The 20,169-nt window shown below is 43.0% G+C and overlaps 1 protein-coding gene across 14 annotated transcripts; it reads right to left on the bottom strand.

Annotated features, from left to right (window-relative positions):
* Positions 1 to 1,935: 1,935 nt before the first annotated feature.
* LOC125512600 (uncharacterized) lies at positions 1,936 to 7,205 on the bottom strand. Of its 14 annotated transcripts, XM_087535496.1 has the most exons (8): positions 6,115 to 7,205; positions 4,634 to 5,288; positions 4,496 to 4,534; positions 3,654 to 3,835; positions 3,498 to 3,543; positions 3,259 to 3,305; positions 3,056 to 3,146; positions 1,936 to 2,411 (listed from the first exon to the last, which is right to left on the bottom strand). In XM_087535496.1, the coding sequence occupies exon 1, from the start codon at positions 7,061 to 7,063 to the stop codon at positions 6,347 to 6,349; it is 717 nt and encodes a 238-aa protein (XP_087391622.1). In that variant the 5' UTR covers positions 7,064 to 7,205; the 3' UTR covers positions 1,936 to 2,411; positions 3,056 to 3,146; positions 3,259 to 3,305; positions 3,498 to 3,543; positions 3,654 to 3,835; positions 4,496 to 4,534; positions 4,634 to 5,288; positions 6,115 to 6,346. The 14 variants fall into 14 exon arrangements, with proteins under 14 accessions (XP_087391622.1, XP_087391618.1, XP_087391621.1 ...); XM_087535492.1 differs by having other exon boundaries at positions 3,498 to 3,835; XM_087535495.1 differs by having other exon boundaries at positions 3,056 to 3,139; positions 3,498 to 3,835.
* Positions 7,206 to 20,169: the final 12,964 nt, after the last annotated feature.

Genomic DNA, 20,169 nt, shown 5'->3' with positions numbered 1-20,169 from the left:
CTGCTGTGACAATTCCACTACAGTTGGCACCCACAGTGGGGCTAGGCGCACAGTGGTGTTGAGTTCTTGAAGGGATTTCTTTAAAGATCGAGAAGCTCGCGATGTGTCGGAGGAAAGAAGAGCCGGCACCCGAAACAATCACGCTGGATAACCCAGCATGAGACAACCCTGGGCACAACTGACAAATTCAAAGGAAACTAGGGTTATGTTTATGTGTGCATCTGCCGTTCATACGATCCGTCTAAATTAAGCTTCAGCCAAGTTCGACGGAAGTTTTTTCACGGAAATCATCGCAGATATCCGCTGCAGGTTCAGCAGCCGGGTCTGATTATTACTACTAATGCTGCTGCCCGACTCACGCGTCCGCGTGGTTGCTGCCCATGTACGTTTCAGTTTCCCGAGAAATTCCAAAGCGGCGGCTGGAGGCGAACCAAAGGCGATCTGCTGTGTTATTCGGATATATATACTCATCGTGGTGGAGAAACCAACTAGTATTGGTATGCCACAAACGGACAATCCTAGTACTACTCGATCAGGGAGATCAAACAAATATTAATTAAGTGCTAGTTGCTCCGTGTGGAGCCGAGGATTACTAAATGCTACTGGTTTTGCCTGGTGGTATGTTGCCTCTGTCTCGCAACCGGTTTTCTAAAATCACCGTTTCTACCACGGCCGACCAACTTCGCTCTGCTTCGCTGTGGGCTCCCGCCAAACCGCCGAGGCCATGGCCCGCCGACCAATTCCTTGCCTCTCCACGACCCCGTGTCACCAAAACCGATTGTGCGCCGGCCAGGTTTGGATGCACAACTGCGTATTCTTTTTCTCGGGCGGATCAAGACCCGAGAGTACGGACGCAGCGTCGCGCGCATACCTGACCGGCTGACTGATGCTGCCCCTCCACAGCCGCGACTGTGCCTTGCCGGCACGCCTCTGTTGCTGAGCCACTGTCGCCGGCTCACCTCCGTGGCCGAGCCACCGGCGCTCCTCTGCCATGGCCGCTGAGCTGCCTCGGCTTCGCTTCTAAGTTGAAAGTGCGATGTTTGCACAAATTTTCAGATCCCAGCTGAGGTGTTACGCTGCTTCTGCATCACGTGAAGGCCGAAAGTTGAGTGCTACTAGAGCAAAATTGACAATTTTGACCTATGGACGAAATCAAATCACATAATGAATTGCCCGTGAAACTATTTCACGTGGCTGATATTTTTGTGTAACGTCCGACACGAAGGCGCCATACTATATTATGCAATGCCTCACAGATAGACGCTACACGCCTGGACAGCGTCGCACCCGTGTGATCCGAAAATTACTAAATCAGTGTGCAGCGCCTGAGAGTTAGGCGTCACACTATACAGTGTAGCGCCTAGCTTCTAGGCGTTACACTAGTGGTTGCTTCATTTTATAATGCAACCACTAGTGCAACGCCTGAGAGCTAGGCGTCACACTATACAGTGCAGCGCCTAGCTCTTAGGCTCTGCACAATGACTTAGCAATTTTTAAGCAGTCTGGAGTGCAACGCTGGCCAAGCGTATAGCGCCTATTTGTGAAGCGTTGCACAGTGTAGTGTGGCACCTTCATGTCGGGCGTCACACAAAAAGGCCAGCCGCGTGAAATAGTTTCACGGACAGTTCATTCTGTGATTTGATTTCGTTCACAGATCAAATTTGTCAAATTTACCTGCTACTAGTTCAGTTTTTGGACTTTTCATCTTTAATTACTACATCTGCTCAGAGTATGATGCCAGCAAGACCTCGAAGGAAGCTCTCACGTGATCACAGGGGACAAGCCATCACATCAAGAGTCAAATGACAGTAAGCATCAAACATGTACTGAGACGGAAACGTGGTCATTGCAGCGCCGAGAAGTTTGCCTGCTGCCCGCTGGCCATATTCGGCGGACGCATCGTGCACGAAGCAATCTGCCCAAACCGACAATTACTGAGATGCAAACAGGGCGTGTGATCAACCACGGTCAAAAATCCATACTCCATATTTTACATGGGAGCCGGGCGATCCTCTTGCTGCTACCATCGCTCCGTGCACACACTCAGATAAAATCATAGTAATCAGCGACCACTCTTGGCATATATTCTTTTGAAGTGTCCATGTTAAAACGATATGGCACACCATTTATATACAAACTGCTTGCGCGATTCCGAAGTCTGAATGCTTGTATGGCATCTTGGTGCCAAGAAAAAGAGATGACCACTTTTTCTTCTGTTGCTTGATGTATTGTTCGTTTAGATGTAAATTCCAACTTCTGACTAATGGCGCCGAGAATTGCTACTGATTGCTGACCAAAATGTGATAGTGGCTCGATGACAAAAGGGTAGTGCCATACGGTGCACATTCTTGTGGATCCCTGTATATCTCCCATGAATATTTCTTTGCTTGACTGATTGTTGATATCCATGGCTGTGCCAAAAAAGGAAAATTTTAAATTAAGAAATGTGAAAATCATATACTCTACTGTGATATATATGTGCCAAAGAAGCACAAATCTTTTGCTGATCAGGCATGACAACTTTGTACTCCGTAAGTTTGACAGAGAAAGGAGTTTATTACTGTTTTATCTGTGACCATGAATACTGTGAGCGAATTGCGACACTAAAATAAGCAGATAATATTTGTTTTCCGTTCTAGTGATCATAGAGCAGGAGTGGATCTTACTAAAATAGCATGAGCGATTTATGCTATGGCAGAAAGTAGCTAAAAGAAATACTACTAACGGAAGAATAAAAAATCCAGGAAATGGAGAGATTATACCTGCGAGTGCAGGAAAAAGTGGCAAATTCAAAGATTGTACTTTCATTTAGCCAACAGATAAAATGTTTCTGTTCTCGTGAGCAAACGGCTAGAATGAACCTCATTAAAATAGCATGAGTGATTTATCCAAGGGCAAATAGTAGCTAAAAGAAATACTACTGACGGAAAATCAAAAAATAACGAAATGGAGATATTATACTTGTGAGTGCACGAAAGATTATTCCAAAGGAAGTACTTTCTTTTAGCCAATCGCTCAATGCAAAAGATTAGTGCAATGGGTAAAAAGTACACACCTTGACAGAATATCTTGTTCTTGTAAATCATGTGCTCTACAAATTTCTGAAATCTGCTACTGTAATTGTACAAAAATCTTGCCACTGAAATCTGCCAGATTGTCCACATAAGTTCTTCACTTCGGTCGTAATCCAATTGATAAAAATAAGAAACTCTGCTAGTTGCATATCTTTTAAAGCAAGAAATTAATTAATAATTACACCTCTCTGTAGTCGGTAATTTCATCCGATTGGGTTTCTACACCAGTGTCTGCTCATTCACAATATACAGACAAATTTAGATGGCAGAACATTGTAGATCAGAAGAAAATTTTCAGGGTAAAATCCATGTCAACAAAAAGAACAGACATAGAGCCATCATGAGATTTGGAGCCACAAAAGTAGTAAGGAAAAGGAAGAAATATGAAAAAGAGAGGGACATTTTTACTCGTTTAGTACTCACCGATCCCTGCTAAAGAGAAAGACATGAGACTGGACGGAGAAGTCAACTGAAAAAATTGACGTCAAAAAGAGAGGAGTATATCTTCTAAACTCAAATTATAGCTACAGTAAAACAATGCTCTACTTTCTCTAGTAATGGAAAAATTCAGAGATGTACATATTGAGGAGGTGTTCATGTTGGGCAGACGCGAGGCACTGGATGTCGAGGGGTACAGGGGTGTACAGCACCAGCGGTGCTGGGGGTTTGGCCACTGCTGATGAAAGTATGCCGTCTCTACTCTCAAGCACCACCAGATGGTGGTAAAACTTCAGTAGCAGAAGACACCCGACCGACAACATCTAAAGAAAAACAAATCGTTAATTCCCTCTAGTTTATTTTCCACAGGAAAACAAAAGCAATAGCATTGTAAAATAAAAGGAATTGTCAAAATTAGTAGCTTCATATGAGAAATCAAATGGGAAGACAAACGGCAGTACTCGGTAATCAAGTGGCCAGGATACACACACAGATCAGATATATTTCAGTATTCTGATCGCGGTTCATGATTTCCTCTCCGAGCAATTGATACTCACGCTCACTCCAATACTACTGGCAATTCCGTGAATCAAATATATGCCTTCTTTCATATCAATGAGCTCTGGAACCTTGACCATCTAAGGGAAGATAATTTTCTTTCATCAAAGTTATAAACAGACCCAATTTGAATGTACCTCGTCAAATGAAAGGTGCATAGATGTTTAACAGCCTCAAGGTATGAAGAATCATAGAATTAAGAAGACTGCTATGTATACTATGTATTAATGTCTCATGTCTTCAGAAATCTGTATCTACTTTTCAGTAGGCAAATTAGCTACTTCCAAACTTATGTGCTTGACTTGATAACTTATAAACACTCTCGGCCATTAACCTATTTCACGTACTTCAGCACAATACCTGTATAAAATTTATAGAAATTCTGTTCAAAAAATGTTAAGCTAAGTTGGCAATGCATATATTACCTACATCTTATTCTTCGACCAAAAGAAGGTAACAAACTCCTATAAGTATAGATGAAAAATATGTTATGAGCACCATAAAGATAAAAATTATCAAATGACAAGGGAAGCGTAGTTTTGCACAAGTTATCATTCATGCACCTGAAAGATCCACACAAAATAGAGCTAATAAAGGATTGAGTCAGTAATATCACCATCATCTCAAGCTTCTTCCACTATCTTCGTCCTTCCCACCTCCTCGCGAGCAAACCCACTGCCCCGCCCAAATCCATCTCATGTCTTCACCGACCTCACAACCAAAGTACCAATCATAAAAAATCGAATCACCACTCTAGCCGGATGCTATAAATCTCGTTTTCCATTTCAATTGAGCTCTACAATGCTGAAATTTCTAAATCCACATGCTTTCCTTTTTCTGCATTTCCACTGTCTTCGTGAAAGTGAAACTGACTTTGTGAAACCAGACATGTCCTCCACAAACCCAAGGAAGCTCTAAGTATGTTGGTGACCTGTTTATCATTCAGCTTCTTAGAGTACCTTTGCCCTTCAACAATGTTGCATGCCTGCAGTCAGTTTGTAGAATACACTAAACATCCGATGTCTAATTAAAATATGAGCATCCGATGTCTAATTTTTAGTAAACAGCGAGCATGGATACAGTGCCTCCGTAGGCAAATATACATGCCGTGAATCACTTCTAGACTGCAGGCGCCAAGTAGTACTGCAGATTGTAGTAGTATCTTTGTATGAAGTACTGAACAACCGACATTCTGTTCCTCTCTCATCAACACGAAATCTAACAACCAACAAAATAACAGACGAAAAACGAAATTAGAAAGAGAATAATAATCATGAATTGATACTAAAAGGACTCTGGTATGACATTCATAACAAAAATGTGAACAGGAGCAGACATAGATCTTTGCAATGTTACAGAAATCAAATGCATGAGACCCAGAAGAATGTTCTACACAAATTATTCATCTAACAGATTCCTGTCACACAAACATCAATGAGACAATGAAGAAGAACAAGCCAAAAATCAATAGGAAAATCTTTCTAATATTCCACAACACTGATTAGTCACTCCAGAACATAGTGATAAATCTGAACAAACCAAACAACACCCAAATCAAAGCATGAGATGCAAGGGAGATAAATGTCACCCATCCTAGCAGGTCACCACATCGTGAAGCTTGATGAACTCAGAGCATATATTATACTGGAAAAGATTAAAAATTGGTAGAATAATACAAGTCTATTATGCTGCCAACACACGACCTGATACATGCTACTTCTACTACATACTAAGCAGCTAAAATTCCAATAGATGATAGTGGTTGAACTGAACGAACACTGCTTATACAGCAGAGTAAATAGATGAGCTCACAGTCAGAGTGTCAGACTTCTCCTCCGTATAACAAAATCAGGCCATGAGCACACATATCCAACATAAGTTGTTTCTAGTACACGCTGAGATAACTATTCATGTGTATGCCACTGCAAAGCTAATTGATAACTGAAGAAATAGCAGAATCGCAGACGGAGCCGAGGGATAGAAACAATAACTGAAACAGGGGATTCCATCGGGTGTTTAGCATTCAAGGGGATAGAAACAATACCTCTCCTATAGCCGCTGCAGACGACATTGGACCACTTGACGGATGTTCTTGTTCCTCCGGCGAACTCGGCGGCAACATTGGACGCTTCATGAAATTTTCGACAGAATTTGATGGAGACTATGGTCCAAGGACGCACCTGATGGAGATTCAGGCCCAGGACGCTTCCATCTTATAGCAATCAAGTCAAATCCCGGTCGGGCATTACATTAATCTGTGTTGGACAAGGACATGTTCAGCACTCTTCAATCCTAATCAGACACGGGAGTATGATGCCGTCGGGGAAATTGGAGCCGTCAGCAGGCGGCGGCGGCGGCAGCACCCCGGCGCTCATGGAGACGCCGCGCAGCAGCCGCAGCACGTGCCACTCGTCGTTGGACAGGAGTGGTCGCCGCGCGCTGCGGGTGTCGCTCCCCAGCACCAGCTTCAAGGTCCCGTGGCCATCCCCCCTATGCAGCCCGGCCGCGAGCATGGGCAGCTCGATCAGGAACGCCGGTGGCGCCCGCATGTCCTCATAGATGGCCAGGCTCAGCCGGCCGCGGGGGTGCCCGAAGAGCGTCACCGCCGCCGCGTGGTCCGCAAGGATGGCCCTGCTGCCGAGGAAATGCGGGTGAGCGGCCGGGGCGCTTACCATCTTGCGGAGGACGCGGTCGTCGTGCGAGTACGGGTGCGCGAGGGCGAGCACCGCCGCGCCACCGCCAGCGCCCGAGGCGAGCGCACGCTTTAGGAGGAGGTGGAGGATGAAGGCGGCGCTGTGCATAGCATACTCACCCTGCCTCCTTGCCTTCCGGTCCTCTCCTGCTCCACTTCGGCAGAAGCCGTCTCCGCCGTACACGCCCCGGCGAGCGTCGTCCATCCTCCCCGCGCGAGGCACGACGGCCGGACAACCACCGCCACTGCCTCGCCTCGCCGCGCTGTCTTCGCCGCACAAGCCCCGTATAACGTCCTTCATCCTCCCGGCGAGCGCCCTCCATCCTCCCGCGCGAGGCACGGCGGCCGCCGGCGCACGACGGAATGGGCGTAGCCGCCGACGCAGAGTGGATAAGAGGGAAGGGGAGGACTGCGGACTGAATTGAAATGACTATAGTGATTGTTTTGTAAAAGTAAAACGTTTTCTCTGGGTGCCACTAAAACAGGGACTGCGGGTTGATTTCTTGTAAACCGAGGGGCTTTTCTGAAAAACAGCCACGACGGACGACCAAAAGCAATAGCTGGTTTATTAGTAAGTAAAGATATACATAAGGATCAAACGGAATTCAGTGACAGCACGGAAAAGTTATCTACGGATGTTATATACGGATCATCTGTCGTTCGAACAAATCAGGATAAATTATCCATTATAAAAGGCGGTATTATATCACGGTTACGGAGCGTGCCTGTATGATTCTGCACTAGCGTTCGTCCGTGTCATGCCGCTCAATGGACATGTGCAAACCGCCGTCCTTGCAGCCCGGTCTGCATCAACATACGGCCGGTTCACGCGTCCGCACCGGCTTACAACGAGGAGAACAACTTGCTCATCCGTAACGGCTTACAACGCCGCGGCCGACTGACTCGTCATGATCATCAACTGCGCGGCGGATGACTATTGGCCTGATATATCAGGTGAAATCCATTCAGTATATTTTTATTTACATATTGCTTTCTTTAAAAGAGCAATTACTCTGGCTTGCAAGTTCTCCAGTGCCGGACAAGTTATATCACTGAGCCATTGAATAACTTATGCCGGTTTATATCACGGCCAAGTATGAAAAATCTCAAGCCAACTCCTCGAGTCATCTTGAGACTCGGGGGCTACAATGACATGACTCGGCAAAATTGGCCAGTATCAGTGAAGCAAGAACTCCAGGTCATTGGAGGGAAAAATAACCCGGCCCCGGAGACTACTACTATATTAAAAATATCAAGACCGTCAAAAAATTTCCGGCTCAAAATATTGAATGCCGGTTTAAAATCCGGTTCAAGGGAAATCTGTTCTCCCACAAAGCTCTGAAACTCTCAAATCCGGTTTAAAATTCCGGCTCAAGAATAATATTATCTCTCGCAAAGTTCGAGTTCTCAGAAAAAATTAAAGGTTACCAAAGAGAACTTGCTGCTGTGATGCACGGTTCAAACATGTGTATCCTGCCTTATGGGCTTATCTTGGTCACTTGGGGGCTTCCTGCTCATCGAGCATAGCTGTGAATATCCCTCTTGATCGGCTCAACGCCACACTTGTCAGTATGTCATTTGGGGGCTTCCTGTTCAAACATATGTTGTATTCGAACCAAAGAGAACATAGCTGTCGGTACCCTCTTGATCGACGCAATGCCAAACCTACTAGGGGGCTTCTTGATCGTATTTGAATCATAGCTTAACCCATTTTGGGTCCGACTTTGATCGTATTCAAATCAGAGTCGTTAAAAAACTCTCAAGGTCATTTGGGGGCTTCCTGTTCAAACATAGGTCATATTCGAACCAAAGAGAATATAGTTGTCGGTACCCTCTTGATCGGCGCAATGCCAAAACCACTAGGGGGCTTCATGATCGTATTCGAATCCTAGCTTAACCCCTTTTGGTCTGGTTTACTGATCGTATTCGAATCAGAAGCCTCATTTTTCTCTGTTTGGCTTAAGTTTTTTGAAAATAATCTTTGGTTTTGTCTTGAGACCTTTTGTTCATATTTGAAGCTTGTATGAGGTTTCGATTAACCCGGCTTGACTTTGGATGATAAGTCACCATATATGACAATCATAAACATTTCAAAGTTTTGGCTTCTAAAGATTGGGTTATCACCCTTACTGCACAGGTATCCTAAACCGGCAGTACGATTCAATATCACAGGAACCGTTTTCCAAACCGGATTATATTCTTCAAATCTTTAATAGCCACCATGGCTGGATTTTTATTATGGTTATCAATAGCCAATATTACGATGGAGGTCTTCTAAGTCGTTTCAGCGCAATGGTTATTATTTTATTAATGTACATGATTTATTTTTACAATGGAGGGAATAGTCTCGAGTCGCTGCAGGCTTACGACCCCGCACTTGGGGGCTACATTATTCAAATTGAGATTACATCGAATATGCAAGTCCCATGTCACTGCCAGCATGCACCATGGCACTTGGGGGCTAATGCAAAGTCATTTTTTTCTCAACTTATTGAAGACCTGACTCATCACATTCTAAATGAGCCGGCCCTTGGGGGCTACCAATTTCTCCTATCAAAAATTCAAGGTACACAAGCCTCAGTCCATTATATTGAAAGATCCACTACTCAGTTGGTAAAGTACAAAATTCTTAACCTTATGGACATGGGTTCAAGCCCCATGGTGGAGATTACATCATACGATGTTATTATCAATGAATTATATACAAAGTCCTAGCTCAGTATTATCTTACTGAGCCGGCCTTTGGGGGCTACACGTTGTTGTTCAAGTCTACATGATCATATTTATAAAGTTCCTGCTCATTATTGCATAATGACCCGGCCCTTGGGGGCTACACTGGTTGAAGTTTTTATGAGTATAAGGCAATTACAAGTCTCAGGTTGCTGCAAGCATGACAACCAGGCACTTGGAGGCTACATATATGGAGTATTCAGCCTTTAGTAGTGACTAAGATGAACAATATGGATTTCTTCAAAGTGGCAGTATTTATATTGAAGCAAGTCTTAAGTCATCACTTTGTTTCTGCTCAAGACTTGGGGGCTACAGGTAATATGGATATAAGGGAAAAAATCTTCAAATTCTCAGTTTTGAGTAAACCAGATTGACCCGGCGTCACCAATAACTATGACCCGGCGTTGGCAACAATTATGACCCAGTGCTATCAATATTTACAAACCGGATATTTTGGCAATGATAAACCGACAAGTTCTACAAGCCGGCTGAAAATCAGATGAGTATTTCAAGACCAATGTTTTTGTTAAGCATTGGGAGCTGAATCAAATATTTTTCATAATATATTTCTGTGAGAAGCCAATGTCAGCAAATTGATTATGAAGCTGGCCTATTGATCCGGACTGTCTAGAAAAAGGAAATGACAAGGACTTAAGGATGATCAGGTGTCGGCTTACAAGAATTTTTAACTCAGAGCACAACCTGTCAAATTTGTTCTTGTGTTTATTTTGCAGGATCATTTTAACATGGATAAATCCAAATTAAATTGGGGGCTAATGTCGGGGATATACCCCGTGGTATAACCCGGCCAGAAGTATGACCCGGCCGGGCTTGGTGACTCACTAGTAACCCGCCCTAACTTGGCGACTCATGAAATGACCTGCCCGGATCTCTCCACTTACTGATGACCCGGCTGGGCCTGGTGACACATTGGTAACCCGGCAGGCAGGTCAGACGGACGACAAGGCCCAAGGCCCAGTATGCCGGTTCGTATGATGATAGGCCGGCTTAAGAGGAAAGGCATAAGGAATATTCTCCTACAAAGAAAGCAAGACTAGGACTCCACTTGTAATAGAATAATCCTAATCCTACTAGGACTAGTCATGTAACCCGCCCCTTCAACATATATAAGGAGGGCAGGGCACCCCAAGAGGGACAGGTTCCACAGGTGAGACAAATTAGGTTTAGACAGACAACTCAATAGCTCTCGAGATAGAGCGCCTTTGTAATCGTGATCATCATCATCAATATCAATGAAGCAGGATGTAGGCTTTTACCTCCACCGTGAGGGGCCGAACCTGGATAAAAGCTTGCGTCTCTCGATTCCGACCAACCCCTTCAAGATACTACATAGATGCGTTGGCCTCACGACTAAGTCCTCACACTAGGACATCTGCCGTGACAATTCCACGACATATTGTTCAGCCACCTGATTAGAATTTACCCTTTGAAATTATGTGCGATGCTAGTGATTATGATGTAGGTGTTGTTCTAGGACAAAGAGTTGATAAGAAATTAAATGTTATCCAATATGCTAGTAAAACTGTAGACAGTGCCCCGAGAAATTATGCTACTACTGAAAAACATTTTGTAGCAGTTGTATTTGCTTGTGATAAGTTCAGACCTTATATTGTTGATTCTAAAGTAACTGTTCACACTGATCATGCTGCTATTAAATATCTTATGAAAAGAAAGATGCTAAACCTAGACTTATTAGATGGGTTCTCCTACTACAAGAATTTGATTTGCATGTTATTGATAGAAAGGAAGCTGAGAACCCCGTTGTAGACAACTTGTCTAGATTATAGAATGTTCTTGATGACCCACTACCTATTGATGATAGCTTTCCTGATGAACAATTGGCTGTCATAAATACTTCTCGTATTGCTCCATAGTATGCTGATTATGCTAATTACATTGTTGCTAAATTTATACCACCTAGTTTCACCTTTCAGCAAAAGAAAAAGTTTTTCTATATTTAAAACATTACTTCTGGGATGACCCACACCTTTATAAAGAAGGAGTAGATGGTGTTATTAGATGTTGTGTACCTAAGCATGAATAGGAACAGATCCTACGCAAGTGTCACTCCGAGGCTTATGGAGGACACCATGCTGGAGATAGAACTCCACATAAGGTATTGCAATCCGGTTTTTATTGGCGTACTCTCTTCAAGGATGCTCGTAAGTTTGTCTTGTCTTGTGATGAATGCCAAAGAATTGGTAATATTAGTAGACGCCAAGAAATGCCTATGAATTATTCACTTGTTATTGAACCATTTGATGTTTGGGGCTTTGATTATATGGGACCGTTTCCTTCCTCTAATGGGTATACACATATTTTAGTTATTGTTGATTACATTACTAAGTGGATAGAAGCTATTCCAACTAGTAGTGCTGATCATAACACCTCTATTAAGATGCTTAAAGAAGTTATTTTTCTGAGGTTTGGAGTCCCTAGATACCTAATGACTGATGGTGGTTCACATTTTATTCATGGTGCTTTTCGTAAAATGCTTGTTAAGTATGATGTTAATCATAGAATTGCATCTCCATATCACCCACAGTCTAGTGGCCAAGTAGAACTGAGCAATAGAGAGCTTAAATTAATTTTGCAAAAGACTGTTAATAAATCTAGAAAGAATTGGTCCAAGAAACTTTATGATGCATTATGGGCCTATAGAATTGCATATAAAAATCCTATGGGTATGTCTCCGTATAAGATGGTTTATGGAAAAACATGTCACTTACCTCTCGAACTAGAACATAAAGCATATTGGGCCATTAAAGAGCTCAATTATGATTTCAAACTTGCCGGTGAGAAGAGACTATTTGACATTAGCTCACTTGATGAGTGGAGAACCCAGGCCTATGAAAATGCCAAACTGTTTAAAGAAAAAGTTAAAAGATGGCATGACAAAAGGATACAAAAATGTGAGTTTAATGTAGATGATTATGTATTGTTATACAACTCTCGTTTAAGATTTTTTGCAGGAAAACCCCTCTCTAAATGGGAAGGTCCTTACGTTATCGAGGAGGTCTATCGTTCCGGTGCCATAAAAATTAACAACTTCGAAGGCACAAATCCGAGGATGGTGAACGGTCAAAGAATCAAACATTATATCTCAGGTAATCCTATAAATATTGAAACTAATGTTATTGCAACCGTAACCCCGGAGGAGTATATAAGGGACACCTTCCAGAATGTTTCTGCCTCCGAAAAGGAAGAGGTATGTGGTACGGTAAGTAAACCGACTCGAAAACAGTTCTAATAGCAATTTTTCTCCGTTTTGGAATATTTAAGAAAAAAAGGAAAATTGGAAGTAGTTTGGAAAGGACACGAGGCATCCACGAGGGTGAAGGGCGCGCCCTACCCCCTGGGCGCGGCCCCCTGCCTCATGGGCACCCCGTGTGCCCTCCGGACTCTGTTTTCTTGCACGATACTTCCATTGGTTGGTACAAAATCATTATATAATCTCCCGAAGGTTTTGACCATTGTACCATGCAAATATCCTCTGTTTTTGTTTCGAGCTGTATGGGCACTCCCCTTGGCAACTACCAAGCTTGGGGGAGTGCCCCGGTATCGTATCACCATCACACTTCTATCTTTACCGTTTTTCTTAGCTCGATCCTTTTGGTTATATCTTGATCTAGTAGAATAAAGTTTAGTACGATCTAGTTTTGAGTTTTGCTTTATGATCCTTCTATGAAATCGAGTCCCTAAGCTATATATATATAATAAAGATTAGTTTTGAGTCAAGGGCTTGGTTATCTTGCTATGATCTTGAGAAAAAAGAGAAAGAATAAAAAGAAATGAAGAGATCATATTTATCTTATGGAGAGTAATGACTTCACATATAAAGAGTATGATGAATAAAAGTTGTTGAGAGTTAACAAACATAGTTTTAGTCATCGTTGCAATTAATAGGAAGTAATAAAGAAAGAGAGGTTTTCACATATAAATATACTATCTTGGACATCTTTTATGATTGTGAGCACTCATTAAGATATGGCATGCTAAAAGGTTGATGTTGGACAAGGAAGACAACGTAATGGATTATGTTTTCTTACATCCGAAATAAACTATATTGTCATGGATCATCCAACATGTTGAGCTTGCCTTTCCCCCTCATGCTAGCCAAATTCTTTGCACCAAGTAGAGATACTACTTGTGCTTCCAAATATCCTTAAACCCAATTTTGCCATGAGAGTCCATCATATCTGCCTATGGATTGAGTAAGATCCTTCAAGTAAGTTGTCATTGTTGCAAGAAATAAAAATTGCTCTCTAAATATGTATGATCTATTAGTGTGGAGGAAATAAGCTTTATACGATCTTGTGATGTGGAAGAAATAAAAGCGACGGAGTGCATAATAAAGGTCCATATCACAAGTGGCAATATAAAGTGACGTTCTTTTGCATTAAGATTTCGTGCATCCAACCATAAAAACACATGACAACCTCTGCTTCCCTCTACAAAGGGCCTATCTTTTATTTTTGTCCTATACTTTATACAAGAGTCATGGTGATCTTTACCTTTCCTTTTTACATTTTATCCTTTGGCAAGCACTGTGTGTGGGAAAGATCCTGATATATATAGCTAATTGGATGTAAGTCATCATAAACTATTATTGTTGACATTACCCTTGAGGTAAAAGGCTGGGAGGCAAAACTATAAGCCACTATCTTTCTTTGTGTCCGATTAAAGCTTCATACTCATAAGTATTGCGTGAGTATTAGCAATTGTGAAAGACTAAATGATAGTTGAGTATGTGGACTTGCTGAAAAGCTCTTATATTGACTATTTCCGATGTTATGATAAATTGCAATTGCTTCAATGACTGAGATTATAGTTTGTTAGTTTTCAATGAAGTTTCTGATTCATATTTCACATTGTGAATAGATTGTTACTTTAGCATAAGACATCATATGACAATATATATATGTTGTTGTTCTAAGAATGATCATGATGCCCTCATGTCTGTATTTTATTTTATCGACGCCTCTATCTCTAAACATGTGGACATATTTTTCATTATCGGCTTTCGCTTGAGGACAAGCGAGGTCTAAGCTTGGGGGAGTTGATACGTCCATTTTGCATCATGCTTTTATATCGATATTTATTGCATTATGGGCTATTATTACACATTATGTCACAATACGTATGCCTATTCTCTCTTATTTTACAAGGTTTGCATGGAGAGGGAGAATGCCGGCAGCTGGAATTCTGGGCTAGAAAAGGAGCAAATATTAGAGACCTATTTTGCAAAACTCCAAAAGTCCTGAAACTCCACGGAAGTCAGTTTTGGAATATATAAAAAATATTGGTCGAAGAAAGCACCAGAGGGGGCCACCCACCATCCACGAGGGTGGGGGCGCGCCCTACCCCCCTGGGCGCGCCCCTGTCTCGTGGGCCCCCTGGCAGGCCTCCGGTGCCCATATTTTTCTATATGAAGTCTTTCGCCCTGGAAAAAATCAGGAGAAAGCTTTCGGGACGAAGCGCCGCCGTCTCGAGGCGGAACCTTGGTGGAACCAATCTAGGGCTCCGGAGGAGCTGTTCTGCCGGGGAAACATCCCTCCAGGAGGGGGAAATCATCACCATCGTCATCACCATCGATCCTCTCATCGGGAGGGGGTCAATCTCCATCAACATCTACACCAGCACCATCTTCTCTCAAACCCTAGTTCATCTCTTGTATCCGATCTTTGTCACAAAACCTCAGTTTGGTACCTGTGGGTTGCTAGTAGTGTTGATTACTCCTTGTAGTTGATGCTAGTTGGTTTATTTGGTGGAAGATCATATGTTTAGATCCTTTATGCATATTAATACCCCTCTGATTATGAACATGAATATTATTTGTGAGTAGTTACGTTTGTTCCTGAGGACATGGGAGAAGTCTTGCTATAAGTAGTCATGTGAATTTGGTATTCGTTTGATATTTTGATGAGATGTATGTTGTCTTTCCTCTAGTGGTGTTATGTGAACGTCGACTACATGACACTTCACCATTATTTAGGCCTAGGGGAAGGCATTGGGAAGTAATAAGTAGATGATGGATTGCTAGAGTGACAGAAGCTTAAACCCTAGTTTATGCGTTGCTTCGTAAGGGGCTGATTTGGATCCACATGTTTCATGCTATGGTTAGGTTTACCTTCATACTTCTTTTGTAGTTGCAGATGCTTGCAAGAGGGTTTAATCATAAGTGTGATGCTTGTCCAAGGAAGGGCAGTACCCAAGCACCGGTCCACCCACATATCAAATTATCAAAGTACCGAACGCGAATCATATGAGCGTGATGAAAACTAGCTTGACGATAATTCCCATGTGTCCTCGGGAGCGCTTTCCTTTATATAAGAATTTGTCCTGGCTTGTCTTTTGCTACAAAAAGGATTGGGCCACCTTGTTGCACCTTGTTTACTTTTGTTACTTGTTATCCGTTACAAATTACCTTATCACAAAACTATCTGTTACCGATAATTTCAGCGCTTGCAGAGAATACCTTCCTATAAACCGCTTGTCATTTCCTTCTGCTCCTCGTTGAGTTCGACACTCTTACTTATTAAAAGGATGACGATAGATCCCCCTATACTTGTGGGTCATCAGCCACTGGTATAGTTGAAAAGTTGTTGGTGGCGAGCATTATTTACCATGCGCCACTGATAAGGCCTCGGTACTGGCAACTGGCCACAGATGCATGCCACTGGTATTTTACAAGTTTCCAATGATGACCATTTTACGTGCTTGTCACTGGTGAATTGGGCTATAGGCAATCGTGTAGTAGTATCGTACCATTTGTTGGGACCCAATGTTTGTTGGGCAAAAAGCCATCAACGTTGTCTTGTTTTGTAGCAGTCTTACCTAATAAACTGGTCTTTGAGCTTGCACCACCATTTGACGATGTACCTCCCTTCGATGATGCAGGACACTTACATTGATGAACAATATCGGATCCACCCCATAGTAGCTTCATCCGCTCAAAGTTATGGATCTCTTTGTGCTAACAATTGTGCATTCGCGGGATACCACTACACATTACAAACAATAATAAGACCGACAATTAGAACTATGACACTACCTTCTAACTAATTGAGTTCGTAATATAATTTACCTTAATGTGGTGGGTGTAATCCTTTAGTGGAAACCTTATTACTAGCGATGAAGTGTTCGCAGGTAACATATGAAGGCGCGCCTCCATGTTTTGAGTTTAAGCACCCTGTTCCACCTATCATGCAACCTCAGAGGTTCTACTTGTATTCCCCCCAGGGTTCCTTTTAGGGTGCCCTATGCTAGATTTCCTCAATACTCCTCAAGTGGAACTACTGAACCCCACCCTCTAATATAAGCCTAATTCATTCTAATAGCACTTCTCAGAATCTCATGAGACATCAAAGGAGTAAACCCATGAATAGAAGGATCGAAAGACATGTCTGGAGAAAAGGATGGGAGAGAGGCTAACACACTGATGCAACAGAACATATGGGTGAGGGCATTTTATAGGATAAGGATGTTGCAGAACAGGGCCGGGGAGAGGTGTCGACAAAACATTGAGACGAGGAGATGGACGGAAAGAGAGAAAAAGAGAAACGCTAGGAAAGAGAGGGGGGAATGAAAAATAAAATAAAAAATGATTCCTGAGTGATGTTTATCAGGCACTCGACAAAGAATATATCATAGGAAAAATAGAAAATACAAATTTTTTGTCAAGTGTCTCCTGACAAGCACGCGATAAAAAGGAACAATGTTGATGGGGACATGCTCCTTTCTTATAGTAACGATTTTGAGTTCCCTGGTGTAGGAGTTTGTAGCAGGTAACAAACTTTTTCCTCAATGAGAAAATAAGGTATCAATCCATAGAGGTGATGTCCCAGCAATAGTGGTAATGTCTGCAACAAAAAATAAAACTTCACGTGTGTCTCTAGCAGTGCCAACAAGGGTGTCAACCTTGTTAGTCTTGCTAGTTGCATAAGATAACTAAAAGATAAAATGGTAGATAATATTTTTTTTATTTTTGGAATAAACAAAACTGAAAATAAAATTGTGTATAGAAGTTGTTGGAAGGTCATTCTTATGCTATAAACTAGACCGGTGTTCATAATTTCACCAAGTGTAACTCTCACATACATAATTTCACCGGTGGTAACTCTCAAAACCTTTTTCCGCCGTCGCAAGTTTCTGTTCTTCCGCAATCCCATCTGAAGGCCTTTTGCGGTACTCTGCCGGAGGGGGAATCGATCATAGAGGGCTTCTACATCATCCTTGCTGCCTTCCAATGATGCATGAGTAGTTCACCATAGACCTACATGTTCATAGCAAGTAGTTAGATGGCTTCTTCTCTCTGTTAGATCTTCAATCCAATGTTCTCCTTGATGTTCTTGGAGTTCTATTCAATGTAATCTTCTTTTGCGGTGTGTTTGTTGGGATCCGATGAATTGTGAGTTTATGACCTGAATATTCATAAGAAGTAATTGAGTCTTTTCTGAACTTTATTATGCATGATTGTTATAGCTTTGTATTTCTCTCCGATCTACCGTTTGGTTTGGCCAACTAGATTGATTTATCTTCACTGGAAGAGGTGCTTTGTGATGGGTTCAATCTTGCAGTGCTCTATATCCCAGTGAAAGAAGGTGACAAGACACGTATTTGTACTGCTGTCATTAAGGGCAAAACGATGGGGTTTGTTCATATTGATTGAGTTTACTTTGTCTACATCATGTCATCTTTGCTTAAGGCGTTACTTTGTTTTTCATGAACTTAATACTATAGGTGCATGCTGGATATCGGTCGATTGGTGGAGCAATAGTAGTAGATGCAGGCAGGAGTCTGTCTACTTGTCTCGGACATGATGCTTATATACATGATCATTGACTTGGATATCGTCATAACTATACGCTTTTCCATCAATTGCCCAATAGTAATTTGTTCACCCACCGTATGCTTTGTGTTCAAGAGAGAAACCTCTAGTGAAAACTATGGCCCCGGGTCTACTTTAATCACATTATAAATAAACAAAATTCCTTTGCTGCAATTTTATTCCTTTTATTTTGTTTTGCAATTTTATCACCATCACGGTCAGGGTCCTTCCACGCATCACCACCACGGTTGATCGCCCATGCATTGATGAAGACGAAGGAGCCCCTGGGCACTAAGTAGCCACCAAGGACACAGCCTTTGATGGTCCCATGATTGTGAATTGGGATCGGCGGGTGCATACGGAGCATCTCCATGACGACACACTTAAGGAAGGGGAGCTTGCGAAGGTCAGATTCATTCACGTTCAAGCCCCACAACATCATCGAGCTCCTGCTGTAGTCGCAGAAGGGTGATGGGCTATGAATCAATTCTGCCATCGCCCACTCAATTGTGAATGCCACCATGTCCGGCCCGCCAAACAACATGTCCTGCATTCACCAACATATTATACACGCAAACAATTCCCTGGGTGCGCGAACGCCGTACCAGAAGTCGCAGTCCTGTGCCTGGAGCACCTCGCGCGCGTACTCCGGGGTCGACACCTCGAAGACGTGTAGCGAGCCCAAGTGGAGGTGCAGCAGCCCGACGTACTGCTTTACCAGGTCTTAAAAAACGGATTAGGCCCTATATAAATGGAAGGAGGGAGTATCATGTACTAGAATGTGCAGTATCATACTATAGTACTCCCTTCATTTTTATTTATTACGCATATTAGCTTTCACTGAATTCAAACTGTATAAAGTTTGATCAAGTTTGTCAAAAATATAAGAACATTTACAATAACAAAAATCTATATGATATATATGTTGGGTTTCGTAGTAATTTCAAAAAATTTCCTACGCACACGCAAGATCATGGTGATGCATAGCAACGAGAGGGGGAGAGTGTGATCTACGTACCCTTGTAGATCGACAACGGAAGCGTTAACTTGGTTGATGTAGTCGTACGTCTTCGCGGCCCGACCGATCAAGCACCGAAACTACGGCACCTTCGAGTTCTAGCACACGTTCAGCTCGATGACGATCCCCGGACTCCGATCCAGCAAAGTGTCGGGGAAGAGTTCCGTCAGCACGACGGCGTGGTGACGATCTTGATGTACTACTATCGCAGGGCTTCGCCTAAGCACCGCTACAATATTATCGAGGACTATGGTGGAAGGGGGCACCGCACACGGCTAAGAATATGATCACGTGGATCAACTTGTGTGTCTAGGGGTGCCCCTTGCCTCCGTATATAAAGGATCCAAGGGGGGTGTGGCCGGCCCTAGTAGGAGGCGCGCAGGAGGAGTCCTACTCCTACCGGGAGTAGGACTCCCTTCCCTTTCCTTGTCCAAGTAGGAGAGGGGGAAGGAGAGAAGGAAAAAGGGGGGGCGCCGCCCCTCCCTCCTTGTCCAATTCGGACTAGGGGGAGAGGGGGCGCGCGGCCTGCCCTAGCAGCCCCTCCTATTCTCCACTTTAGGCCCATGAGGCCCATTAACCCCCCAGGGGGTTCCGGTAACCCCCCGGTGCTCCGGTTTTATCTGAAACTTCCCCGGAACACTTCCGATGTCCGAATATAGCCGTCCAATATATCAATCTTTATGTCTCGACCATTTTGAGACTCCTCGTCATGTCCGTGATCACATCCGGGACTCCGAACTAACTTCGGTACATCAAAACTCATAAACTCATAATATAACTGTCATCGAAACCTTAAGCGTGCGGACCC

The sequence above is a fragment of the Triticum urartu genome, chromosome 7A (genome assembly GCF_056163025.1).
Source record: "Triticum urartu cultivar PI428250 chromosome 7A, HENAU_Tu73, whole genome shotgun sequence".
Lineage (NCBI taxonomy): Eukaryota > Viridiplantae > Streptophyta > Magnoliopsida > Poales > Poaceae > Triticum > Triticum urartu.
Note: the sequence above shows the minus strand (reverse complement) of the source record. Positions and strands in the feature narration are given on the sequence as shown.